This window comes from Ostrea edulis, chromosome 1 (assembly GCF_947568905.1).
Source record: "Ostrea edulis chromosome 1, xbOstEdul1.1, whole genome shotgun sequence".
NCBI classification, from domain to species: Eukaryota; Metazoa; Mollusca; class Bivalvia; order Ostreida; family Ostreidae; genus Ostrea; species Ostrea edulis.
This window is the reverse complement of record NC_079164.1, coordinates 89,462,352-89,490,109: the sequence shown is the minus strand read 5'-3', so window position 1 is coordinate 89,490,109 and position 27,758 is coordinate 89,462,352. Positions and strand designations below refer to the sequence as shown.

General features: G+C 34.9%; 2 protein-coding genes across 2 annotated transcripts; one reads left to right on the top strand and one right to left on the bottom strand.

Annotated features, from left to right (window-relative positions):
- Positions 1–239: 239 nt before the first annotated feature.
- Positions 240–11,571, bottom strand: LOC125675439 (peroxisome assembly protein 12-like). The gene is made up of 8 exons (XM_048913093.2): positions 11,241–11,571; positions 4,594–4,702; positions 4,225–4,331; positions 2,862–2,945; positions 2,363–2,589; positions 1,670–1,841; positions 1,296–1,384; positions 240–1,161 (listed from the first exon to the last, which is right to left on the bottom strand). Exons 1-8 carry the CDS (start codon positions 11,460–11,462, stop codon positions 1,044–1,046), a joined length of 1,128 nt encoding a protein of 375 aa, XP_048769050.2. The 5' UTR covers positions 11,463–11,571; the 3' UTR covers positions 240–1,043.
- On the top strand, positions 11,430–27,758 carry LOC125675435 (AP-1 complex subunit beta-1-like). Its single transcript, XM_056165138.1, has 20 exons — positions 11,430–11,476; positions 12,979–13,040; positions 13,518–13,623; positions 14,051–14,186; positions 14,450–14,695; positions 15,020–15,144; positions 15,233–15,301; positions 15,537–15,899; positions 16,703–16,868; positions 17,703–17,791; positions 17,928–18,030; positions 20,042–20,140; positions 20,935–21,194; positions 21,434–21,662; positions 21,954–22,046; positions 23,610–23,755; positions 23,869–23,998; positions 25,442–25,613; positions 26,774–26,928; positions 27,369–27,758. Exons 2-20 carry the CDS (start codon positions 13,004–13,006, stop codon positions 27,441–27,443), a joined length of 2,799 nt encoding a protein of 932 aa, XP_056021113.1. The 5' UTR covers positions 11,430–11,476; positions 12,979–13,003; the 3' UTR covers positions 27,444–27,758.

Here is a 27,758-nt window from a genome sequence, read left to right as displayed (position 1 = left end):
GCTTTGTTTTTCTGTACATTTTAAAACAAACTTTAGATACTGGTATGTTAAAGTAATTTTATTCCAATGTAGTTGCAAATGACGGCGTCAAGGCCTCGAGTATGGAAACCAGAGATATGCATCATGTATAATATGTAGTTCCATTGTATGCATGTCATGTTTATACAATATATATCTTTGTAAACTTTGGGCCTTTGTTGCAACTGACCCCTCCAGTTAGTATAAAGAACAATGTGGACTATATTTTCAGGATTTAATTCATACTCACTGTATATAAAACTTAATAAACCTGAAAACATAATATACATACCTTTAGTAGCAAATCTTCCTCAATATCAACAACTCATGATTGCAAAAACTGAGTAAAAATCAACACACTGAAATCATTTACCACTCAACACACTGAAACCATTTACCACTCAACACACTGAAACCATTTACCACTCAACACACTGAAATCATTTACCTCTCAACACACTGAAATCATTTACCACTCAACAGTTACACGCTGAAATCATTTACCACTCAACATACTGAAATCATTTACCTCTCAACATACTGAAATCATTTACCACTCAAACATACTAGCCGTTCTCAGTGATCACATCACTTTTACATTAATCACTGGATGTAATAATAAATTAATAAAATCTTTTTCAGACACAAGAAAACTTTTATCTTCCTATTATATGTAATGATTTATATCACTGAAAAATTCACTGAAAATATTATGATAAATAGGAAAGTCAACTACATTCAACATTTTATCAAGCTGAGCAACGCCTTTAATTTGCAGATACCTGTTAATTAATTTGATCTGAAATTGGATACTAGCGTTGATTTCTGAGTACAAATAAACTAGTTATGATAGCAGAAGTGTAAAGTTCAGTGCATGTATAAAGCATATCACCGTCTGCAAGATTAGATGCAAATTATACATGTCCAACATTCACACAAGTCAATTACTCCATCTATCTCAACTCTTGACCCTTCTTGAGATCTATCACAGCCAAATAGACATGGATTTCACACACGGATCTAGTTCAGGAATCTGGAGGGTACAGTTTGATTAGGTTCTGCTGTCTGGATGGATAGCTGGTGACTGGACAACACTGGTGCTGTTTGATGTAATCATAGATACAGGGATAACAGAACACAAACCTGTATACAGAAAAAAAATTCACCATAAAAATATTCTTTAAATTGATACTTAGGATTTATTTCCACAGATCTACAGCATTTAATTAAATCTGTGAATATTTTATGAAATCTTACAATGATCAAGAAAGGCTTACCCAGATGTTGAAAGTACTGTATGGTTTGTGCGAGTTTTCAGACACAATGGACAAACATCATGTGAAGTTTTAATTAAATCTCTGTCCGCCTACAAATACATTTAAATATATGTTTTATAACAACAATTTCAGTGCTTTTTCTACAAATTCAGCTGAAGTCTTTAACACTGCTTTGGCCAAGAAATTGAAATGTCTTTCCTTTCTCAACTCAAGTTGTAAGCCAATTTAAGGAAAATGTAACACATGCAGAGAACTTCAGACAAGCAATCAGACTGACTCATACGAAAAGAAAAGCATATTTTGATCCTTCACATCTGCAACTTATTTATGCAAAGAGTCAGCACACTTTTTAATTGATTCTCTGTTTGAGGTACCTTTGGAGGATCAGGTATAGGCAGGGCCATCAGAGACGGTGTATTGTTTTCACTGGAATACCACCACTCCAGAAACTGCAGGAAAAACACACCCACAGACAATCCTGTGGACAGGGTGACAGCTGTTACACCAAGGACTTTTCTTATGGCCAGATTTAGCTTTCCAGGCACACTAAAATAATGCATAAAATGTACAAAGGGGAATAACTCTATCAAAGTTATACATGTAGTTTATGAAATCCTAATATATTGACTACGCTGATTTACATGTTAAATCAATAAATCTTGATAATTTCTAAATCTGCTCTGATACAAATTTAAAGCAAATGCTGAACAGGAACTTAACATGTATTCTGTGGATTAGTCATATACCATCCATTATTTTAACGTTTCTATCCTATCTCATATATCTATTTCATGCTACCAAGCTGTTACGTTTTTATCCTATCTCTTATAAATCTATTTCATGCTACCAAGCTGTTACGTTTTTATCCTATCTCTTATAAATCTATTTCATGCTACCAAGCTGTTACGTTTTTATCCTATCTCTTATATATCTATTTCATGCTACCAAGCTGTTACGTTTTTATCCTATCTCTTATAAATCTATTTCATACTACCAAGCTGTTGATAATAAACCTGTAAAAATGTGTACACTGAATAAAAGATATAGCCAAATGCCAAAATACTGACCTTGAAGATGCCCACTGGTCAGAAAAAGATAGTCTGTCCGATTCTTCATCCTCCTCCTCCTCTGCATGAGAAAGCCTGGTTCCTGACAGGTGAAGAAGAGGAGAGTGCCAGGAGGTTTTACCAAACATGTATGCTATCTGATACATCAGCATGCTGCCCTCCCAGCTCATGTGAATGTATGGGTAAACAGCTACAATAACCTTATATAACTGCTTCAGCATTTGATTCTACAATAAAAACATGAAAACAGACATCAATATGGCACTTATATAACAGTCATGGATTGTTTTTAGAAATGCAAGCACTCATTGAAAAAGTTAAGAAAAGGTGATGGTCTCAGATTAACATTGCCACATGATCTTTACATTCACCCAATAGTACTGTCCCCTTACACAAGAAAACATTCTGAGGAACACGACAATCCATCCATTCCTTATACTTCAACTAAGTTTCATAAAACCTCTTTGACAGCAATCTTTATTTTTCATACTGCTCTGACCTTTGGTAACTGGCCCGTGTTAGAATCATGTCTTGCCTCCTCAAACCATTGATCTAACTTCTGTTTCAGGTATGGAAGAACAACCTGTTTACACAAATCATTTCGACAAAATTAAATGTAAAAGTTTTAAAACTAAATTAAAAACACTCAATTAATGAACATGGCATTATCAAAACAGTTTACAGTAAATGAATTTATTACATGTATTCTCTTATCAAGATTTTTTTTTAATTTATTGGCTAATTGGAAAACAATAATCTTTCTAAGGTCAATACTTCCAATCAGAGTACCCTATAACAACCAAGGCCAACCATTGTTGTGTACAGTTTCTAATGACCTTATCACAATCAGAACTTGTTGTTATGGACTTTAGACTCGGAGATTATAAGTGAAACTGTTTTCAGATATTCTCGATCAACAGCTGTGAAATAATTTTGGATAATTTCTTAAATATTGGTTCAAAAACTTTAAATATCCATTACATGAAAGGAGCAAAATAGAACTGTGTGGTGTAGACAAGACACAGTTCCAAAAATTTACCAGAATATACAGGAATATTATGCACATTGATGTGCTGACATTAATCCTTCCAGCCATATCTTACTAACATCAACACCTCACCATTCATTTTGAACATGCAGAGAAAAACTCTACAATCCTATTGTAAATTAATTTCTATCATTATACAATTTACATGCATTGCTCTCAAGTGTTGTTTGAAAAACTGAATGTCTTGCATGCTAGTCAGTAATGAAATTGTAAATACTTAATTTCCCACTATTTTGACTGGACATCAACATGGTGTTGTCAATTTTAAATGAATACGTAATAATGATAAATAAGGTCAACATGGTAAATTTGAGGCCCCTTCACTTGGCCTGCTCTGTGTCCTGACCACTCAAATTCGTACAAATATCTAACTTTCATGTACACTACACAGATTGCCAGTAGAACTTGTTAAAACTAGTCTCCATTGTATGGTTCCACAAATTTTTGCCAGATAAAGCAACATAACAGATTGCATAGTACTTTTCTTTATAAAATGACAAAATTTCCTTACATTGTGATTGGCTGAAAAACCCAATTATTTCAATTGTTCACAAGGACAGCACCCTTATTTAGCATGTTTCCTTGGGAGCAGTTGTTTCAACAATGCACACTTACCAAACACAATGATTTCCAATGGGCTCTTCTCAACAATGCACACTTACCAAACACAATAATGATTTCCAATGGGCTCTTCTCAACAATGCAGCACTTACCAAACACAATAATGATTTCCAATGGGCTCTTCTCAACAATGCAGCACTTACCAAACAATATAATGATTTCCAATGGGCTCTTCTCAACAATGCACACTTACCAAACACAATAATGATTTCCAATGGGCTCTTCTTGGCAAGTTTTTGGACTGTGCTCCTCCACTTACAAACCTCTTTAGGCCATAAAAGTTTTCGGCAAAAGATGCACCTACATGAAATTACAATACTGCTGTAATACAAAGTTAAACAGATTTTAAAAATTGTGTGATCTCTAAAGCAGTGGAACAATTCTTGCTTACATGATGCTAAATATTTGGACTCAAATTAATGCATATCTTGACTATAATATCCATGTCTTTCGAAATTTCTAAACTGTAACTACTTACTGTAGTTAGGTTACTTTTGAAATGACAGTTGATAAATAGAAACTTCTCAAGACTTTGTTTGATCTGTTATAAACACATGCATACTGTACTTATGAAGATAGTAGTTTTGAAGAATGAAATCCAGTCCTGTGTATATTTCATCATACCATCTCAACAGCATGCCAAACTTGTCAGGTCGACTTTCAGATAGAATCTATAAAATATCCCATCACAACAATAAGAATTGGAATTTGTAAATTTTAAACAGTGGGAATACCTGCTAAATACAACCCCAAAAAAGACTTCAGTGACTGTGTTACTTTATATGCTAGCAAACTTTATCAATGAATATTTTGAATTTTTAAGATTTGCATTCCACTTTTTTCAGTTCCAAGTTTTAAAAAAAACCCAACATAACTATGGTGCATGATACACCAATCTGGAACCACATATTGAATTATTATATACACGTTTGCAAAGCTGTGACACTGTCATTTGCAACTAGACCAGATATGATGGATTTAGGCCTCACAGTGTGATGAGACAGATACATGATTTCACAATGTGCATAGCCATTTAATTATGTTCCCCAAACAAAGTTTGGGAACATATTGTTTTTACTCTGTTTCTTATTATTAAGGTCTTCCGTTTCCAACGGAAGACCTTCTAGTGATTCTACTGTTTATTATTATTATTATTATTTTTTTTTTCCCTTTCGTCTCCTAGACCGTTGGATGGATTTTCCTGAAACTTTCACAGGTTATAGACAACGATGGTAGCTCGAGGCATTTTTTTCATTTTTTCAAAATTCACTTCCGGTCGCAAGATATGTCCAATTTTCGTCTTTTTACAAGATATTTTGTCCAGCGTTTTTCTCAGAAACGGTAAAAGATAGAGTCACCAAATTTTCAGAGTTAATAGATCTCACTTTGTAGGCGTGCAGTAAGTGGTTAAGAATGTCGGCCGTCACTTCCGGTCGTCACCAGAAGTGATTAAAGGAAACATGAATTTCAAACTTTTTTCTTTCAAATTGAAACCTAATTCGGTTTACTATATCTCGTTCTAATTCTCAAAAAATGTTGACCCCACCGGAAGTTGAATCTTCAACTTCCGGTTTTATCAAAGAAAGCCTATTCATTCTCTCATTTTTCATTGCCATAAATCTCGGTCATGAAACTAGTTAATGACTTGAGTTTTAAATATATAATAGTCACTATAAATGTCTAGAGTAACGTCAAATATTTTTGTAAAATTTACTTCCGGTCGGCAAATACGGCTTATTAGCTGTTTTCGTTGTCCAGCGTTTTTCTCAGAAACGGTAAAAGATAGAGTCACCAAATTTTCAGAGTTAATAGATCTCACTTTGTAGGCGTGCAGTAGGGGGTTAAGAATGTCGGCCCTCACTTCCGGTCGTCACCGGAAGTGATTAAATGAATCATATATTTCAAACTTTTTTCTTTCAAACTGAAACCTATATCGGTTTACTAGGTCTGGTTCTAATTCTCAAAAAAATGTTGATCCCACCGGAAATTGAAACTCCAACTTCCGGTTATATCAAAGAAAGACTATTCATTCTCTCATTTTTCAGTGCAATAAATCTCGGTCATAAAACAAGTTAATGATTTGAATTTTACATATGTTATAGACACTATAAATGTCTAGAGTAATTTCAATATTTTTGAAAAAATTCACTTCCGGTCGTGAGATATAGGGTGGACATATTCAAACCTTGTTTTTTCAGTTTCTCAATAATGAATATGGATAGACGCTTGAAACTTGTAGAGTTGATCAAATAACATTAGTCCATTGCACACATACATTCAATTTTTTCGTCCGTCACTACCGGTCTATACCGGAAGTATTCGAAAAAATGTCGATTTTCGGATTTCTTCGAGTCTTGATATATTTTCTTGATATTTTTAGGAATAATGTCTGATGAAATGACCTTGCTATAATTATTTTTGTTTTTACAAAATTCACTTCCGGTAGGAAAATATGGCCGATTTTCTGTTCCTCAAAAGGAATTTTGTCCAGCATTTTTCTTGGTAAAGGTAAAATATAGGTTCATCAAATATTTAGGGATGATTAATCTCCGTTTGTAAGCGTGCAGTAGGGGGTTGAACATGTCGACCGTCACTTCCTGTCGTCACCGGAAGTGATGGAAAGAATCGCAAATTTCAAACTTTTTCCTTTAAATTGAAACCTATACTAGTTTATTAACTCTCTTTCAAAATGTCAAAAGAATATTGACTCTGTCGGTAGTCAAAACGACTACTTCCGGTTTCTTGATAAAATACCCTTTTACTTTTCGTCTCTTTGTCCTCATCTTTCATATGATTTTCACATGTCTTAATAAAAGTATCAACTTCAAAAGTTTCGATAATTTTGTTTTTCAAAATTGACTTCCGGTCGGTAGTAACCTACTACTTTTTCTTTCTTTAGTCTACTTCTTTTTGTTGAGAACTCTTTCAGATAGAGACGTTAAATTTTCAGGGAATATAGACAGTAAAGAGTCGCTGTCATTTATAGGAAAACGCATCTCAATAGTACTTCCGGTCGTCACCGCAAGTTACGAGAAAGGAGTAAAAAATTCGAAAATACATTTCTCATTCATTGTTAAGGCACATTTTCTGATACATTTAAATGGTTTTCGTAGGAATAGAAAGTTCTTTACCGGAAGTGGTCTAACGGAAGACCTACTCATTACTAGTAATGAGTGTCTAGTTATTATTATTATTATTATTCTTTTTCTCCGGTACTTTTTTGTCCGGTAGTGTTCTCAGAAACTACAAAAGGGATCGATATGAAACTTTCCAGGATGATAGTATAGCGTTTGTAGATGTGCATAGTGATAGTCATTTTGTTTGCACGTGCATGCACGCGCGCGCACGTGCATTGCAATTTTGGTACAAAAAATGGAAAATCAGAATATTGAAGGAAGCGATATAAAACCTAAATAGGATGATAGTATATCATTTGTACATATGAAAAATAATAGTTATTTTGCCAGCACGCGCACGCATGCGCGTGCACGCGCATTACAAAATTTGTACGCTAACTTTGGAATCAGTCTAACTTTTTTGTTGTTCATTGAAATGGCTTGAAATTCATATCATAGGTAGATATTGAGACCCTTAACTGATTTACATGGTCAAAATTACCAATTTGCACGCGCATGCACTTCATTTTGATTGGATAATGCTAAAACGTTTGTAACTCTCTTATTTATGAAGCGAATGAGATGATATTCACAGCATATGTAGACAATATGTGTATCTATATGTTGGTGTAACAAAAAATGCCAACGCACACGCGCATGCGCGTGCAACGGTTTTTAAATGTTCAATTTTTAAAGGACGATAACGTTTTTGTTTTTCATCAAATTCTATTCATATTAGGGGTTTAGATGTATCTTGGTACTCCTTACAAATTGCTGTGGTTAGAATTACTGCTCAGCACGTGCATGCACGTGTGCTGATTTCTGATTGGACGATTTTAAAATCGCTATAACTTCCTTATATTTGGTGGAAACGTTATGAAATTCATACTGTGGGTATATGATACAAATGCCTGTTGAACGACATCAACAAAAATTCGGAATCATACACGCGTGCGCGTGTATGCACGTGCAACGCTTTCTTTCATTTCTTGGTACTGAAATGACCATATTGAACGTACTACATGTAATTAAAGGCTAAAATAAAATGATTTTTTCCTATAGATTCACAAGGACATCACTTTTTAATTGGGGGAGGTTTGGGGAACATCTGTAACGGTCCCCGTTACAATTAGAACTAGTTCTAAAATGCGGTTAATCTACTTCTGGGTCACAACCCCACCCCACCCCCACACAAAACCAAAAGAAGCATCACTGACAGTTTGATGGTCCAGGGTCTTACACTGTACATGGTATGATCCGGACACAATTTGAGTATGTATAGCCATAAAATTTGAAATGGAGGCCAGAGATATCTCTTTTTGGGTTATGACACAATTTAACTTTCCCTGAAGATGTATCAGCTATAACCACTAGGTTTGATAGTCCTAGGCCTCACAGCGTGAAAGATGTGACCCAGACATATTACAAAAGCTAACAGATGGACGGAAACATGCACAGATGGAAGGGAAAGCACTATGACATGATCCATCAAAATCTTTATATACAAAACAACACAAGGATGTGTTTGAATACAAAGTTAGCTGCAATCCCAATCTTTGGTTGTGATATGGTAATTTAAACAAAATAGAAATTATCATAACTTTCAAATACTTTCAATATTCTAATTTAAAATAAGAAATGCATAACTTCAGTCTAAGAACAATGTATTTACAATGTTAAATCAAATTTCTACAAGAAATTTTTAAATATACCCTTTTTCGTTTAAAAAATGACTGAAGTCCACAAGTAGAAAAAAAGCCTATAACTTGAAGAAAAATTGTCCAATCACTATGAAAATACCAGGTGCACATCTTCATATGGTGAGTAATGAGAGTGCAAATTTTCAGAAAAATCCATGCACTAATTTCTTAGAACATGCTTGGACAAAATCATGCCTACAGAAAGATGGACGGACAGACTGACATGGTGATTAATCCAAAATACCCCCCCCCCCACTTCATTCATGCGTGGGGGTGGGGGTGTATAAAAATGATTTGAATAATGAGGGTGTCCAGGTAGCCCTCTTGCTTCTCACCGCTGCGACCTGAGTTTGATCCCCATGATCGACAGTGGTTGTATGTGAGAAGGTATGGCGGTCGCCCGCTCAGACACGTGGGTTTCTTCCGGGTACTCCAGTTTCCTCCCACATAAATGACCCCCTAGCGCAAACATCCATGCATCAAAGGACCCCATTGGAAATAAGCTTTCGAGCTTTCATGGGTTATCCTTGGTATTTATGTATGTATATACCGAATAAATATTTATTTTTATTTATTCAGAAGTATGTCCTTAGTATGACCTTAGAAAGGATCACTTCTTTAAGAAAAAGTGAAATTGGGAAAACAATAACATATGTATTTAAATCATTTTAATTCAAATGATTTCTTGAGTAATAATTAACTGATTAATGTAATAATTGATTTAGGCCTTATTCTTGAAAATTGCTTTTGTTGTTGTTGCTAGATTTGTTTGGCACTGGCTAAAATTTCATCGTAGCAACTAATGTTATCAATGAACCCGGCCCTGTAGGCTAATCAAACACACACACAAATCCAATTCATATTTAAAAAACAAACAAACCTGACATACACTACAGAAAAGTTTATGCCTTAGACCACAGGGTTTTGACACAATCTAAGCAAACTGGTATACATAGTATGTAGAGTGTATATACTATATATTAGCTGCAATAATGTAGCCCTATCCAATTTTTTTAAATTCTGACGTTTTCGGGATAGGGCTACAATTCCATAGCATCTCCGTAATGGTGCAAAATAATTTTATGAATAACCGATAATAAACTCTGTGTATTAGTCCCAAATGTTGTTTACACCAAAAGGAGTACCAACTTTGTGCTCGGGCATGTCTAATAAAGGTGTTTTTCATTAAATACAATGTACAGCATGCAAAATTCTTCGTCTGTTCCGCCATGCTTGTTATCGCGAGATCTCGTAGGTGGATCTAATGAAAAACCTAAACATTGACAATCAGCGCGAAAATGTAGTTACTCGAGCCACTTCGACAAAGAAAGGAAAATCATATTGTTGCAGAAAGAATTTACACTCTGCTGTTCGGTTTTTAACTTGATATTAAATTCAAACCTTTTCAATACCGACGAAATAGCTTTCGCCTCCATACTTGTCCATTGATGTAAATACTACCTTATACGGCATATGCAAATGATTTGACAATCGGAAGTTTATACTTCAGTACATCAAACATGGCGCACAAATATGAATCGAGAAATTGGAATTTATCGAAATTGTTGAAAATGGCAAAATAGAGCCTCACAAATCTTAAGTTGCAGGTTGTAAATTTATATATTGACTAAGAAACATAGAATATCATTTTATTTACGTAAAGAAAGTCAGGAAATGTTTAGAATGAGCGCAAATGTTGCGGGAGTGAATCACTCCCGCATTTGCACCATTACGGAGATCCTAAGGAGTTGTAGCCCTCTCCCTAAAAAAAAAAAAATAAATAAAAAAATCAGAGAGGGCTACATTATTGCAGCTAACTATATATAACCAGTTGGCTTAGATTGTGTCAAAACCCTGTGCCTTTGACAGGTTGGGAACACTTCCCCTATAGCGAGATATTCTCGCTAAAACGCGATTATCCCTCTCTAGCGAGAGTAAATATATCCCGTACAACCGAGAAAAACACCAGTGGAATACATATCTTCGTGTTTCACGTGAAAAGAAGAAAAAGTGCTAAAATGTGTGATGCTTCCGCAAATATATTAATCGAAACAAAAACACTCACGCTGTGTATTGAATTCCAGACTACTTCTCTCTTATGCAGCAACTTTGATATGAAATTTCTTGACTACGTTGTCAATTTCATAGAAACAATTCACTTCATGTTGAGTGTGTGTCGCACTTATTCTGCGTTGCATGGGATTTGCCATTATTTTCAATAAAGACGCCAAAACACCTGTTTATGGCAATGTTTATTTCTTGCTAAAGAGGGATAATCGCGTTTTAGCGAGAATGTCTTGCTAATGGGGAAGTGTTCCCAACCTGTTCGATTTAGAATCCAAGTTAAATCAAGCTGATAATAATTGCATTATCTCCCTTTATAGTTTCTATACCTTCACAGCGTGTTTTAATGCTGGTCTCACACTTCCCATTAAACTATCTTGTGAAAGAACTTCAAATATTGATGGAACAGAAGCTGAGGTTGCTGAAGTTAAGTGGGCAGCGTTTTCCGCCATTATTTCGAAGGTTTGTCGTACTTGTAACTTTCTCAGTTTCTGTTTTGTCTGCACACTTCTCAGCTTCTTTACTTCCGGTAGAAAGGTGAAGGTTGGCATTTGTAATCTGTAAGGTAGGTTATTTTTGCTACAAATATATCTGTAATCATCGGGATTTGTGCTGTATCTATTAAAATTTTAAGACACTAATATTTTTAAAGGAATTCATATATATAAACTGAGAGGAAATTGTAAAGGAAATTCTGAAGATTTTCATGATAATATGTTGTTTTTTCACAGTAATACGTAAACTTCCGGTTTACGTTTGCTAGCCGGTGTTTTGTCCAAATCAATTCTTCTGTCTAATTTTACAAGGTGTGTCAAATATATAGGACTGTATGATATGTTCTTTAAAACATATTTAAGTATCTACTCATCATCGTGTAAAATTTGATAGACCTTTAGACATATATGTAGGCCTGAATCCGCCCACTTCCGAATTTTCTCGTTCTTTGACGTTTTGTTATTGGACATTATAAAATATCCCTTCCCTAGTTCTGACCCCATGCCATCTTTTATCTATTTAAAAGAAAAACCTCCCACTTATATGCATTTAACTGACACTACCAGAGACATATTGTACGTGAGTTCAGATTAAACCCAATGGTACTAGTGATGATCGAAATATTGTTGCCCGAACACAAACACACAATAAACCAATCAACTACATATGCATTTTAACAGGTTGGGATCACTTTCCCTTTAGCGAGATATTCTTGTTAAAACGCGATTGTCCCTCTTTAGCAAGAAATAAACATTACCATAAACAGGTGTTTGGCGTCTTTATTGAAAATAGTGCCAAATCCCATGCAAAGCTGAATAAGTGCAACACACACTCAACATGATGCGAATTGTTTCTTTGAAATTGACAACATAGTCAAGAAATTGCATATCAAAGTTGCTGCATAAGAGGGAAGCAGTCTGAAATCCAATACACATCATGAGTGTTTTTGTTTTGATTAATATTTTTGCAGAAGTATCAGACATTTTAGCACTTTTTCTTCTTTTCACGTGAAACAAGGGGAGATGTACTCCATGAGTGTTTTTCTCGGTTGTACTGGATATATTTGCTCTTGCTAGAGAGGGATAATCGCGTTTTAGCGAGAATATCTCGCTACAGGGGAAGTGTTCCCAACCTGTTTAATTCATATATTTGAACTGGGAGGAGGCTTCCGATGAAGTTAAGTTCAGTTGTATATATTTTGAACATCAATCTCTGTTGTTTTTTCTACCTTACTCTCCCAAGTAAAATAAAAATCTGTGTCTTATAATTTTATCTAATAAATACTGAACCACTATTAAAAATAAAAGCATTCATAGTTACTATTACAGAGCACATTAACATACAGAAGTCCACGCAATTCCATACACATTGTCACTTTGAGTCACTGGCAAGTGTCGGGAGAAAAAAAGGAATTGGTGGCACCATCAAGGTGCTCAATATCCAAGCCCTATCTGTTGTTTCATGTACTACATGGATGTTCTTAGATTCAAGAGTGATTTAATATTGACTACAATATTTCTGCTTGATAGTGTTCATATCTGACTGTCTAGTATATAAACATTTCTATTTCAGGGGATATTGAATAATTGCAGTCAAAATGACTGACTCAAAGTACTTTACCACCACCAAAAAAGGTAATTAACCTCATAAAAAATATAATACATTAGAGATACATCACAAACATAACTCTAGGGTGATGAATTAGAAAGTTGTCTTTTTGTGTACATGTGCACCTAAAAAAATATGTATATTGAAAAGCCAGGATATCTTGCATAATGATTAAAAACATTTGAATACTATATATATTATAAATTATTAAAGGAATTTTCTGATATTGCTTTTAATTTTTATTTTTTTTTTATATCTAATATTTACAATGTGCATTCATTTCAAATATTTGTGGATGACACTTTGTCTCTTTTAGTGAGGTTGAATTCTCTTGATATCAAATTCAGATTATAACTCTTACTATAAGATACATGTATCAAACAAGTATCTCAAAAACCTACATCAATCTGCTCTTGGCTGAATCAAAATGGTATTCCTTTGTCTTTGCTTAGCTTCTGTTGATATGATCTGGGTATGAAAGGTTTTGAAACTTAATGTTTTAGGTGAAGTATTTGAACTGAAGACAGAATTACAAAGTGATAAAAAGGAGAAGAAGAAGGAGGCTGTCAAAAAAGTGATTGCAAGCATGACAGTAGGAAAAGATGTCAGGTAAATGGGTAAATGATTACCAACCAACTGTACAGTGTTTGAAAATACACACTTACCATGATGATTGTTTGTTTTTTGATTTACTACTGTAATATTTTGTTAATGATCATGCCAAATTTTCATCTATTATTCTCTGATAATGCCAAATTAAATGGAGCATTGGCTTAACAGGGGCACACTACTAGCAGCACAAATGCTGAATATTTTCAAGAACTAAAAAAATAAATGTATTAGCCATGGCCATTTTGTGTATTATTTACTAGAAAAGAGAAATTATTGAAAATGTTGAAACCTTGGTTCCATTTTGCATGATATATTTTGTTCTACCATGAAATGATAAGAATTATGTTTAACTGAAATAGTGGTGGTTTCTTCTCCATGGATTTGAAATATTATACTCTTCATTATTATTTATTTCTGTGGATAGTGCCCTTTTCCCCGATGTGTTGAACTGCATCCAGACTGACAACTTGGAATTGAAAAAGCTGGTGTATTTGTACTTAATGAATTACGCCAAAAGTCAGCCAGACATGGCCATTATGGCAGTCAATACTTTTGTCAAGGTAAGCATAGAGGTTGAACTTTTTACTATGTGTTTTTTAATCATGGGTTGAAATGATTCTTATCAACTGATGATCAAAATATGTAAAATTCAAGAACTTGTGTGGTTTCATCCATGTCATACATAAATACCTGGAGATGTAAAATTCACAGTTCTCGACAAGTTGCTGTTTAAAAATTAGATTCCTACAAAAGCAGCTCTCATTATTTTACTCCACAAATTCAGATTTATGGAGAAAATTGTATGCATCTTTATTTTCTGTAGGATTGTGAGGATTCAAATCCACTGATTCGAGCACTGGCTGTTCGGACCATGGGTTGTATCCGAGTGGACAAGATTATTGACTATCTGTGTCAGCCTCTGAGAAACTGTCTGAAAGACGAGGACCCCTATGTCAGGAAGACTGCTGCTGTGTGTGTAGCCAAACTACATGATATCAACGCCCAGCTGGTGGAGGACCAGGGATTTCTGGATCAACTACGAGACATGCTGTCTGATTCCAACCCAATGGTAGTGTTATTAAGGATTTTTCAAACAGATGCAGTTCATAAGCGCTTTACATTTTACTTTCATTTCTTTCAAAATATTCCCAGTTGTTAAAATAGTTGTACTATATTTAATAAGATCATTTTGACCCAATTTCCAAGTTTCAGTTCAGCACTGTGGTAATCATTTTCACCCAGATTTATTTATTTGTAGATCCGTATTTTGTAATCATGTACCTTTATATGTGTATATGTTTAAGAAATTGCAGCACATGCAGGAACTTTTTGGGGGTGTGGGTTGATGGGAGGGGGGCTATAGTAATTGTTCATGTATTGAATTGATTTTTAGGTGGTTGCTAATGCAGTAGCAGCTATATCAGAAATCCTGGATTCCTCACCCACAGCTCAGCAGGTGCTTGAAATGAATTCCAGCACCATCAACAAACTGCTGACAGCACTTAACGAATGCACAGAGTAGGTCTTTTTCTCAAGTCAAAGACTGATGTCCTGAAACATGTGTGTATTAAACACAAACTATTTATTATGTTTTATTTTTCATTAGATGGGGACAAGTTTTTATTCTGGATGCCATTTCAAACTACACACCAAAAGATGATAAGGAGGCTCAAAGGTTCAAGATATACTGTTATATACTTTATTCAATCAGGTTCATTGAAAAATTGCAAAGACAGGCCAAATTTTAATTGTACATTTTAATTGAATACTGTTAGAATAGGACAAATGTGTGAATTTTTCTTCATTAATTAGTTGTTTGAATTAGGAAGAAAACTAAAAATTGATGGTGATGATTGTGCCAATGTATAAAACCTAATACATGTATATATTTATGAAGATGTTGATTTCAGTGTCTGTGAGCGAGTGACACCCAGACTAGCCCATGCTAACGCAGCTGTTGTACTGTCAGCTGTCAAGGTCATCATGAAGTTTATGGAGATGTTAGAGGTCAACTCTGATTACATCTCTACCCTAGTCAAAAAACTGTCCCCTCCACTGGTCACTCTGCTGTCTGCTGAACCAGAAATCCAGTATGTGGCCCTCAGGAACATCAACCTGGTTGTCCAGAAACGACAAGAGATCCTGAAGAATGAGATGAAGGTTTTCTTTGTTAAGTACAATGACCCCATTTATGTGAAGCTGGAGAAACTGGACATCATGATCAGACTGACCTCCCAGGCCAACATAGCACAGGTCCTGGCTGAACTCAAGGAGTGAGTAGCCACAAGATATTATTGAACTGTTTATGTAACTGGGGAATATTTGTTGAAAGTTTTAAATTCTTTTGTGTTTCCTATGCTCACAAAAGGGAAAAGAAAAACATGAACTGTTCGTGTACTTGCTTTAATTATTATACCCCATACAAACAAAGTTTTGGGGAGTTATATTGGAATCAGCATGTTCGTCTGTATTTAGACTAGCTCATGAATTTTGCTAATCCTTCCCCATATAAAGATGTGCACCTGATATTTTTTTATCATGAATGGACAAGTTCTCTCTCTTTTACAGGCATTTTTAAAAACTTTATGGACTTTGTCATTTGGCTTCATATTTTGTAACATGTTCTCTCACAGACTACTGATTAAGTTTATGGGGGGTATAATGGAATCATCATATGTGTCTGTCTGTCCATCTGTTTGTGGGCATGATTTTGTTTGGAGACTTTCTGATTGACTAGTGCATGGATTTTCTTGAAAATTGGTACATTCTTAATTACACTCTGATTATTGATAGTGTATCCTAAAAACTTGTATTTAGGTCAACATGAATACATGTATGTTAGAAATCATGTCTCCCTGATCTTCAACTATACAACATTTCAAATATTTCCTGATATGACTGGGCCCCATAGGGGGTATGTATTAGTCCCATAAGGACAGGTCTAATTTAATGAGGAAGTACAGTATGAAAATGAACAGTTCAGATTAGGACATGCAGACAAAATTAAAATTATTGGATAACACTATGTACAAAGAGGAATGGTGAATTTTGAATTATGTAATACATGTACATGTAGGTATGCTACGGAAGTGGACGTTGACTTTGTAAGGAAGTCGGTGCGAGCCATTGGTCGTTGTGCCATCAAGGTGGAGCCTGCTGCTGAGAGGTGTGTCAGCACACTGTTGGACCTTATACAGACCAAGGTTAACTATGTTGTACAGGAGGCCATTGTGGTCATTAAGGTACTGATGTTAAAATGGCTATCACAGGGATTAATCTGAGCTACAGTCATTGCAATTTTGGTGCATGGCTTATTAAAATGACTTTAAAAATAAAATCCTTGGGCTGAACTGGTGCAGAGTTAATTAAGGTCATTCCCAATATTTGTGTCATTTTTATTCTGAAATTATTTTTTTATCTCCTCAGTATGAAGAGTTCTTGTAAGATTTCAGAAATAGGTTTAGAATTTATATTGTTGTAATATTACCATATTTTGTATATTAGTCTGACTAGCTCAGTGATTCAGATCTCCTAACCACACTGTATATAATAGGGTCAATTTTTGATTAGTCCAAAGATCCCCCCCCCCCCCCTGTCTTTGCTACAGTAGTGTTCATATATACATGTACAACCTTATATTGATTTTACATTTTTACTTGCCACAACCAGGAACAATCAAAACATACTAGCTTTAAAACAGACCTGGCAATATACCCCAATTATGTTGTAGAAACAAGATACTGTAGGATGTAAGTGATTTGTAAAACTTCAAACAGTTCACAGTATCACTCATTATCGCAGTCATACATGGATCGACTTATTGAATTGAAATTTGGGATTTAGGTATATTATGAAAATGTGCATGTCAAGTAATACACATGTATGCATGCGTCAGTTGGATAACTTTTAGCAGAGTTACATGTATATGGCCATTAGGCAGAGGCATTGTGTTGCCCCTACACATCCATCCAAAATTTGAATGAAATAAGCATTGAAGAACTTGTATATTAATATTCATGTTTGCAATTTATGAAAATGAAAAATTGATCATTAATATGATTGCTGTACCTTTACAGGACATCTTCAGAAAATATCCCAACAAGTATGAAAGCATAATTGCCACACTTTGTGAAAATCTGGACACATTGGATGAACCTGAAGCAAGGTAAGTTAAAGCTCAAAAACATATATTTCATAAAACCATGCAATCTTTTTTTCAGAAAAAATGTTTTAAAGTATATTTCATCAGCAGATCGTGATTTGATTGCACAGGTGAAAATTGTCGCTATATTTTCATACAGAGCTTCCATGATTTGGATCATTGGTGAATATGCAGAGAGAATAGACAACGCAGATGAACTCTTGGAAAGTTTCCTTGAAGGATTCCAGGATGAAAATACTCAGGTGAAATGTCAGAAAATCCATTATCAGATTAAAACTTGATTAATCAAAGTTTTAATCTGTACATATACATGTACAGTGGAACCCCGTTATTACGTTATTCCTTTATTACGTTAGTCCGCATATTACGTTTTCAAATTTCAAAGCACAAAACCATTTCTTAACAAACCTATATAAAATAGACCTCGTTATTACGTTGTCATAAAATACCGAGACTCGGTATTACGTTGTAAAAATTCCGACAAAAACGTAATAAACCCCTAATTATTCAATAGTGATTCTCAAAATAATAAGCCATTCACACCTTGACTGCCTGAGGCAGTCACCACGTAAATTTCCTGGTCTGTTTGGGGATTAGAGACGCTTGACTGATCACGCTTCGATAGATCTAGTGACATCAATACAGGTGAATACCCCGTATAGAAGCCAGTGATAAACATTGTACTCTATGAAATTTACTTCATTTTTCATATTTTGATAATCAAAGAAATAATTTCTCAACCACCTGCGTGTTTATCATAGTGTGATTACCTTCGCTATTAAAACTCTATTCACGGAAAGCTTTGGTACCAAACAAGAAAGACAAGATTTATCGTAGCAATGTTACAACCGCATGGGTAACTGCTTGGACATATGTGACTAAAGGTGTTCAATTAAAAAAATTGTTCATTGTTTGGACATGCAGCTTGGGTGTTCGTAAATCTCGTCCATACATACACCAATCTATCAGCCGATTTATGCATGGCATTTACCTCAGTGAATATTTTAAAATCCCTTGATGCGCACGTGATTTTAGTGCCATCATTTAGCATTATAAATGAAATCTTCGTGCATCATTATATTTTTTTTATGTGGATTGCGCTTAAATTGTTCTCCGTGCATGTTTATCGTTGGTGAGAAGTGTGCAAGTGTTGGGTATCATGTACGTTTTGTGTCTATAGTTTTGTTGTTTTTTGGGTAGGATTTTTTTTATTGTATTGTGTAATTAGAGAACTTAATAAAAACGATGTTTTGTTATTTTTTAATACGAATGTTGAATACGAACCGGAACGAGTTATTGAGAGAAATTTACATGAACGCATTGTTTTAAAGTTGAACAAAATGGCGGTCCAAACGAATGCAGAAAAAGCAACGTTTATCAAAACATCCTTATGTATCCTACACCGAAATAAAGAAAAGGGATAAGAACATGAAGAATTATGGACATTAAAGATAAGATGTAAATAAAACAAAGTATCATAGTCTTTTAAACAAAGAAACAGTAAAGATATATTCACACACCCCTTCACGGAGTACCAACGGACGATATACAATTTCCAAATGATATTTTAACGGATTTAACTTGGAACGTTTATTACATTGCCCCCGGTATTATGTTATTTTATCGTGACAAAATGGAAAACGTAATAACGGGGTTCCACTGTATATATTATGATACAGTATATGTAAAATATGTATACAGAGGAATTTTTGCCTCATTATATTAATTCATGCACTTTTCCGGATTTAAATTTGTCCAAAGATGTTTCTTGCTACTTTAAAGTATGAAGGAATTTACATGTAAGTTCGCTCAGTTTTAAAATCGCCCACTTAGTATGAGGACAAAGTGAGTGAAAATGAATGAGAGCAAAATTGACCCTGTATGCAGTATATGTCTTGGACAAGGATAAGGAAACACTTTTTGAGCCCAAAGATACTTACAGCATATATTTCAAGACTTGCAATGTATTTTGTTTATCCTGTAAAAAATATCATGTCAATGTTTTATTACCTACCAAAAATGGCTCATTTTACGTAAGAAAAGAAACGGAGAAGCATCACCTGGGTAGTTATTCAGCTAATGTCTCAATGTAACAGTGATACACGGACTTGTCTTTGTAGAATTAAACTCACGAGGCTATACTGGAACTTTAACTGATTATTGGGGACAGTGTATATGTATATCAATTCATTAAGACAAAGCAAGCTATTACTTTAATGAAATGTTCTTTAATTGGTTTGATATTTTCTACAGGTGCAACTTCAGCTGCTCACAGCCATAGTGAAATTGTTTTTAAAAAGACCAACAGACACACAGGAACTTGTACAACAAGTGTTAAGTCTGGCCACACAGGTTAGTATCAGTATTGATAAGACCTATACAACAGTGTCGAGTCTGATTAGACAGGCTAACATCAGTAATCACAGTAACTTGTACAACTAGTGTTGAGTCTGGTCACACAGTAACTTGTACAACTAGTGTAGAGTTTGGTCACACAGTAACTTGTACAACTAGTGCCGAATCTGGTCACACAGTAACTTGTACAACTAGTGTTGAGTCTGGTCACACAGTAACTTGTACAACTAGTGTAGAGTTTGGTCACACAGTAACTTGTACAACTAGTGCCGAATCTGGTCACACAGTAACTTGTACAACTAGTGCCGAGTCTTGTCACACAGTAACTTCTACTACTAGTGTTGAGTCTGGTCATACAGCAACTTGTACAACTAGTGTTGGGTCTGGTCATACAGTAACTTGTACAACTAGTGTTGAGTCTGGTCACACAGTAACTTGTACAACTAGTGTCGAGTCTGGTCACACAGTAACTTGTACAACTAGTGTCGAGTCTGGTCATACAGTAACTTGTACAACTAGTGTCAAGTCTGGTCACACAGTAACTTGTACAACTAGTGCCGAGTCCAGTCACACAGTAACTTGTACAACTAGTGCCAAGTCTAGTCACACAGGTTAACATTAACTTGTTGAGGTATTACAGGTAAGGTTCACATGTATGAATCAGTAATTAAGATCCTTTATTCATTTACAATGTAGTCTCAGAAACTGACTGGTAGAAGAGTTGAATTCTTGTTTTAGTCAATTTAATCAACATAGATAATGAATTTATTTCCGTTTTATGTATCACACAGGATAGTGACAATCCTGACCTCCGCGATCGAGGCTACATCTACTGGAGACTTCTGTCCACTGACCCGGCAGCTGCTAAAGAGGTCGTCCTGGCCGAGAAGCCGCTCATCTCTGAGGAAACTGATCTCATTGAGCCCACATTACTGGACGAGTTAATCTGTAATATATCCAGTCTAGCCTCTGTGTATCATAAGCCTCCAAATGCTTTTGTGGAGGGCAGCAAATCATCTCTACGGAAAATCCTGCCACCCAGATCACAGTCGTAAGTAAATTCTCGTGGACATTGTATAACAATTACAAATGTGAAACTATGAAGATAGTAACCTGAAAAGCAGAGTTTGAAGATATCATATTACAAATTTTTGTGTAAAAACCAACCTTGTTTCATTGCAATAAATGTATTACATACTTGAAGCACTTTGATGAATGGCATTTGAAATTTAATTGCATTTAATTTTTTTCAAATCATCCTTGTTAAAAAGAATATGTGCTCTTCTGCAGAGGAAATGTTGGGGAGGAGCAAGTGACCACACAGGAGGCAGAGGCCCCGGCAGGACCTCAGGCTACGGTCATACCGGGTGTGGACTCCCTCATCGGGGACCTCCTCGACATGGACCTTGGAGGACCCTCCATGCAGCAGCAGCAAATGTATCCCCCACAGCCCACATCACAAACTCCTGTACAGGGTGGAGGAAGCATGGATCTCCTGAGTGAAGGCTTGGATTCTCTGGTCAGTATAGACGGCAAGAGTTACTGCGATTTATCTGCACATATAGTAAAACAGCCACAATGCTTAGCTTCATAGGACCTTGCACAGGATTTGAAATTTATAGTCATAACAATGAAAGTATACAATTATATGGTTTGAGTATGTATTACAACATTTTAGCTTACTGGATGTAAAGATCGTTAATATATATTCACATGTATCTTTAACCTTTAAGGATTATTTTTATTGTCTGCAGAATTGATTGTTTATCAAATACAGGAGAGATTTAGATGCTCCTTGTGTATGTTTCAGCTCGGTGGACCCGCCCCTGCCGGGGATTCATTAGGAGGACTGGGTGATATATTTGGTATGCCAGCTATACAATCCTATGTTCCTCCACAAGAGGTGAGCTATCTGCAAACTTTTCTCAGTGTGATTGAAACATACCGTTTTGCACATGTAAAAGAAATCCATTTTTATATGCCCGTCGAAGACAAGTTATCAAATGTATCAATTGACCGCCATTTGTTCAAGTTCAAAGATGAAGGTCATAGTATCACTTCGTAGAAAAAACTTGTAGGCAGGATATTTACCAAACTGTCAGGGCTAGGACTGTCAAACTTGGTACACATACACCTATGTCAAGTGGAGGATGCCTATTACGGTCAAGGTCATAGTATCACTTACCAGAAAAAACCTTGTTTTCTTATCCCAGATTTTTGTTTGTTTTGAATACAGGTATTGCCCTGAAATTTTGTTAGAACCTTCCTCTCATAGAAATACATTATTAGTTCACATTTCAACTTGATTGGTGCACCATGTCCTAATTTAGGGCTAAAAGTTGGTAAAATGGTTTTCTGGAGTTTTTTCTTGTCATGGATACAGATATTGCACTGAAGGTCTAACTGGTGTATGTTGTACCGTTTGCGATACTCTTTTTAGGTCATACTTGGGTAACCCATTGTGACCTTTGTATGTCCATCGTCATATGTTGGTATGTTTCTTCTCAAATGAGGTGACTGTTCAGGCCCATGGGCCTCTGATGATGTTAAGATAGAAAGTTCATGTGATGAATTTGGTATTCATTAGGCAACATTTCATTGGGCACCAGACCATACATGTACCATTAGTGGTGTTCTAATCATCGATTATAAATGAAAATCAGTCAATTGTTGGCAAATTCTAAGCTCTCGATTATGAAAATTTTAGTCCAATTAATCGGTTTTTAGATTTTATTTTCTCAACAACTAGTTTTTGAAGAATATTCCTGCTGTGACCTATCTAGCAACCTAAAAGTTGTTTATCGTAATGGCAGCGCACACGAAAGCGAAAGTATCCATTCACGGGGAATAAAGCATGTTCGCATGGTCAGATACTAAGATAGACATACTTTGATTCAGACATATAAACGAAGTACCATTAATCAAAGAGAATCTTGATACTAGTAAAGCCATGTGTGAATTACGCAGATAAAAACCACTTTCAAAGGCCACTGTTACTCTACACGTACATATCATGTTTTGAGTTGGTGACAATAGATCTGTTTTATTTTTATTTTAATGAAATGATTTTTTTCCTTATTTTGCTTTGCTGAACGTTAATTATATTTTAATCAAGCCGGATCATCGTCAGTTAATGAACTGTAACTTTGATATTTGGGGATATAACTGAAGCAAACGATATCCGTTTTTGGTGACTTTTATATATATGTAATTAAAAGAATAACAAATACACACAGAAAATATTCACTTACACTCTCTCAGCTATAGAAACAACAAATATAAACATAGAAAATATTTACTTACACTTTTTCAGTAGTTAAATTACTTTAATTATTATAGAATTTCTCAATGTCCGATTATAATCGATAATTAGTTAGTTACAGTAAACCAATCATCGATTATGAAATTCTCACCGATTCCCATCACTATGTACCATACTGACTCTTATAAATTGTGTGTACTGTAGGTGTGGTTACCTGCCTCCAAAGGTAAAGGCATGGAAGTGACTGGAACCTTTAACAGAAAGCAGGGAAATATAATAATGGAGCTGACATTCGCAAACAAAGCCATGCAGCCTATGACAGGAATTGCTATACAGTTTAATAAAAATAGGTAAAGAGACATTATAAAACAAGATATTATATAGGGTATGTGGGATGATTTTGATGATAAATCGGGTCCATAGATGTGGGTTGATGACTTGAAACAATGTTGAACTTTTACAGTTTTGGTCTGACACCTGCAGCCCCGATAAACATTCCCTCAGCATTACTCCCTAACCAGAGCACTAGTTACTCATTACAGCTTAACACATTGGGAGCAGTACAACGTATGGACCCACTCACAAATCTACAGGTACATTTGTAATTTGTATGGTTCAGTAAATTCAGGTACCATTTCTAATGAATATTCATTTAATTTCTTTGTCCATTTCTTTACGCTCCAGCGGCTAAAGCTGGGGCATATTGCTTCACTCTGTCTATTTGCCCCCACAAAGGGTACATGGTTTGTCTGGATATCTCCTCCATCATTGTTAGTACATGTATACTATGGTTGTGTGTATTATGATTTAGATTCCTTAAAATTTTTCACTTATGACTGGATTTTGAACTTTATAATTTTTTCTCAAAAACATCTACATAATCATTTTTGCATGCTAACTGCCTTTCTACTTTGTACACATTTGTCCAAGTGGTAACAAAGTTATTTAACAAAGGCGAATTGCCTCTACATTTGCAACAATACACAAAGTACTTTAAATAATAATTAATCAAAAATTGGTCATTTCATTTTCTGAGCTACCCAGCAAAAAGGTTTTTTTTATCATCAACAATATTTACTGAAAAAAAATCCCTAAACCATGACTGCACATTCTTGAAAAATAAAACATTTTCACAGTCATACAAAACATGCTCCATTGATTCCTTTTCTTCTGCACAAAACGAACATAAATCGTTGTCTATTTTCTTCATTTTGAAGAAAAATAAATTTGTGATTAAAATTTTATGATTTATACGATATTGTAGCCACTGTAATTTTGTATCCTTTGTAATAGTAAAAACATTTTTATTGATTGCATTCCACTCTTCTTGAGAGATATCAAATTGTATATCCAACTTCTTTTGACCTGTAGGTTTTTCTTCACTATAATTAAATTTTTTGCTCTTCAGAACAACTATTGTCATGACCCTGGCATTAGCATCAGATTTATGGAAAAAACTTTTAACCTTTGCTATATCTTTGAACAAAGGGGGATAGGGCTTTGATGTTTCCCATATAAATTCCTTATGACCAGGGTTTTCAGTTGGTACTAAGATGTTAGACCTAGTGACATTGGAATTTGACCTACTTTTCAAAAACTTTAACCTTGGTTATATCTTCGGAATCAAAGGGGATAGGTGAAGAAGAGTTAAGCTTCCTGGCAAGTTATGTTGTCTTCTGACAACTCTTCTTTGGTGAAACTCTACACTCAGGGTACATGGTTTGTGTGATTATCTTCAGTTTTCAAACTTTAACTGTTATATTAAACGGGATATCAGTATGTATTCTGGGGTGGTGTATATTAACAGGATATTCATTTCTTGAAATTTTCCATGAGTAACAGGATGTTAAACTTTTTCAATTTTGGTGAAATTTATTTAGGGTATATGAACATTGTCTCCGAACTCCTACTGTTTTAAGGTAGAATTTGTATGCTAAGCTGGGTAGTAGTACCTATATACTAAAGTATTGCATTTTGTCAGGACTTTGATTCTCTTGAACATGCATAACAATGATGCAGATATATTTTTCTTGTAGGTGGCAATTAAGAACAACATTGATGTGTTTTACTTCAGCTGTCTAGTACCTATGCATGTATTGTTTACGGAAGATGGAGAAATGGAAAAACGTGTATTTTTAGCTACATGGAAAGACATTCCAGCCCAAAATGAAGTCCAATATGAGATTTCTAACATACAGCATAATGCAGGTACATGTACAGGATTTTTATTCTGAAAGCTGAAGTGAACTTTTCTATTCAAAGTTTGTCCACCGTCCATCTGTCTGTTCAACTTTTCACATGGTCTTCTTATTATTTAAAAATTTCTACCAAACTTGCAACAAAACATATTCTTGGAAAAAGCGGATTAAAATTTCAAATGATGCATCATGTCCTATTCCACAGGGAGATGAGGAAGAAATAGTGAAATAGGGGTGTGAATGTTTAAACAATCTTTCACTTAGAAACCACTGAGCTAGAAATGTTGTAAATTGCAAGGAATATTCTGTTTGTAATGAAGATTCAGGTTATTTCAAACTGTGATCTTTGAGGTCAGGATAGGGGTTTGAAGTTTTACATTATATACAAGGAAAATCTTCAGTAATCACAAAGGTACAATTTTGTCAAATTAAAAAATCAACTTTGTTCCTACCACGGCCTAGCCAGGGACACAAGAGGCTCAAAATTTTACATAGGAATATATAGGGTAAAATGTTTTAAATCTTCTCTGACAAGTACAATATTTCAAATTAATAAGCAAGCATGCTCATACATGTACTACATTGTAAATTTAAAGTTGTCCGCATCATAACCCCTGAAGTCAGTGCAAGGGTTTAATGCTTTACAAAGAAATCTTCAAATTACTTTTCAAAATGTTCTCAAGAACTACAAGGGTACATTACCTTGATAAATTGATTTGTAAACATCCTCATGTAGTGTAGATTCAAGTTTGTCCACAGCAGGATTCATGTTCATATTTTTACATAAGAATATATAGGTAAATTCTTGAGAAATGATGAAAAATAACAATATGCAAACTTCTGTATGTATGTAGATTGAAACTTATTCTCACCAGGGGGCGCATATAGGGGCATCATTTAGATTTAATGTTTTGATGTAGGAGAATGCAACTAGACAGTTGAGGACTGTGACCCATTGACCTCTTGCATTTAAATCTGAACCTGTGTCAAAATGTTTTGATGGGGATGTTTGTTACGAAATCATATTTAATCATTAAATCATTGACATTTGTCAAGATTGCATGTGATTGACATGACAGTAGTACAATAATGTATGTTCATCTGTGAGAATTCTTACTTTTTTGTTTGAAGATGAAAATTTTTTGAATGAAGATCTCAACTTTCTTTTAGATACTATATCACAGAAATTAAAGAACAACAATGTGTTTACCATAGCCAAACGAAATGTTGAAGGACAAGATATGTTGTACCAATCTCTCAAATTAACAAATGGAATCTGGGTATTAGCAGAATTAAAGATACAACCGAATAACCCCAATTTTATGGTAAGTGTCTTCAAAGTAAATAAAGGCATTTGATTATCACAGGTGAAACACTGTTTCAGTACTGATATCAAAGTATTCACAAAAACTAGCTTAGTAACGTCCTGTTTTATCAATATATTAATTTGATAGATTTGTATACAGACTTCTGTCAAACATGACTTATTATACCCCATGCAACGAGTTGCGTATGGTATAATGTTCTTTACCCGTTAATCAGTCAGTCCCTTTCTTGTCAGCACAACTCCTCTGAAACTGCTCAACAGAATTTATTGAAACTTCGTTGTTAACAAGGACACACTGTGTAGATGTCCATATTCCCAGGAAATTTTGATTCAACAATTTTTCTGAGAGTTATGCCCCTTTGGAACTTAGAATTTCAAGTCCGTTTGTCCTGTTCTTGCTTTCATTTGTGATGTTTTTATTTTTCTTTATCTTTTCAGTTATCGCTGAAGGCCAGAGCAATGGATGTTTACCAAGGAATACAGCAAGCTATTGACACCATACTTCACAACTAAAGACTGTTGTAAACTTGCTTGTCGAATGACATAATGCGCAGACCTATTATTGTATTCTTGGTGTTGTGAATTTGACAAACTTGTTATGTGTAATCTACCAAGTCACTACATATATTGTATTGCTGGAAGCAGTGCAGTGTTTTATCATCAATGACCATAACTCTACACATACGACTTGTTTATGTTGTCATCTGTAGGTACACTTTAAATGTTAAATGCAAATTATCAACATGTATATTTTATTTAGTATTTATGTGAAGGTACAATACATGTATTCAGCTTCATTAAATGTCTTTCATTAAATTGTACATGTAT

Coding starts and splice junctions, on each gene's coding strand:
- LOC125675435 (XM_056165138.1), top strand. CDS start 13,004: ATGACTGACTCAAAGTACTTTACCACCACCAAAAAAG. Junction 22,047..23,609: donor CCTATGTTCCTCCACAAGAG/GTGAGCTATCTG, acceptor TGTGTACTGTAG/GTGTGGTTACCTGCCTCCAA. Junction 26,929..27,368: donor CGAATAACCCCAATTTTATG/GTAAGTGTCTTC, acceptor TTATCTTTTCAG/TTATCGCTGAAGGCCAGAGC.
- LOC125675439 (XM_048913093.2), bottom strand. CDS start 11,462: ATGCCAACCTTCACCTTTCTACCGGAAGTAAAGAAGCTGAGAAGTGTG. Junction 1,842..2,362: donor GACCAGTGGGCATCTTCAAG/GTCAGTATTTTG, acceptor GCATTATTTTAG/TGTGCCTGGAAAGCTAAATC. Junction 1,385..1,669: donor CTATACCTGATCCTCCAAAG/GTACCTCAAACA, acceptor ATGTATTTGTAG/GCGGACAGAGATTTAATTAA.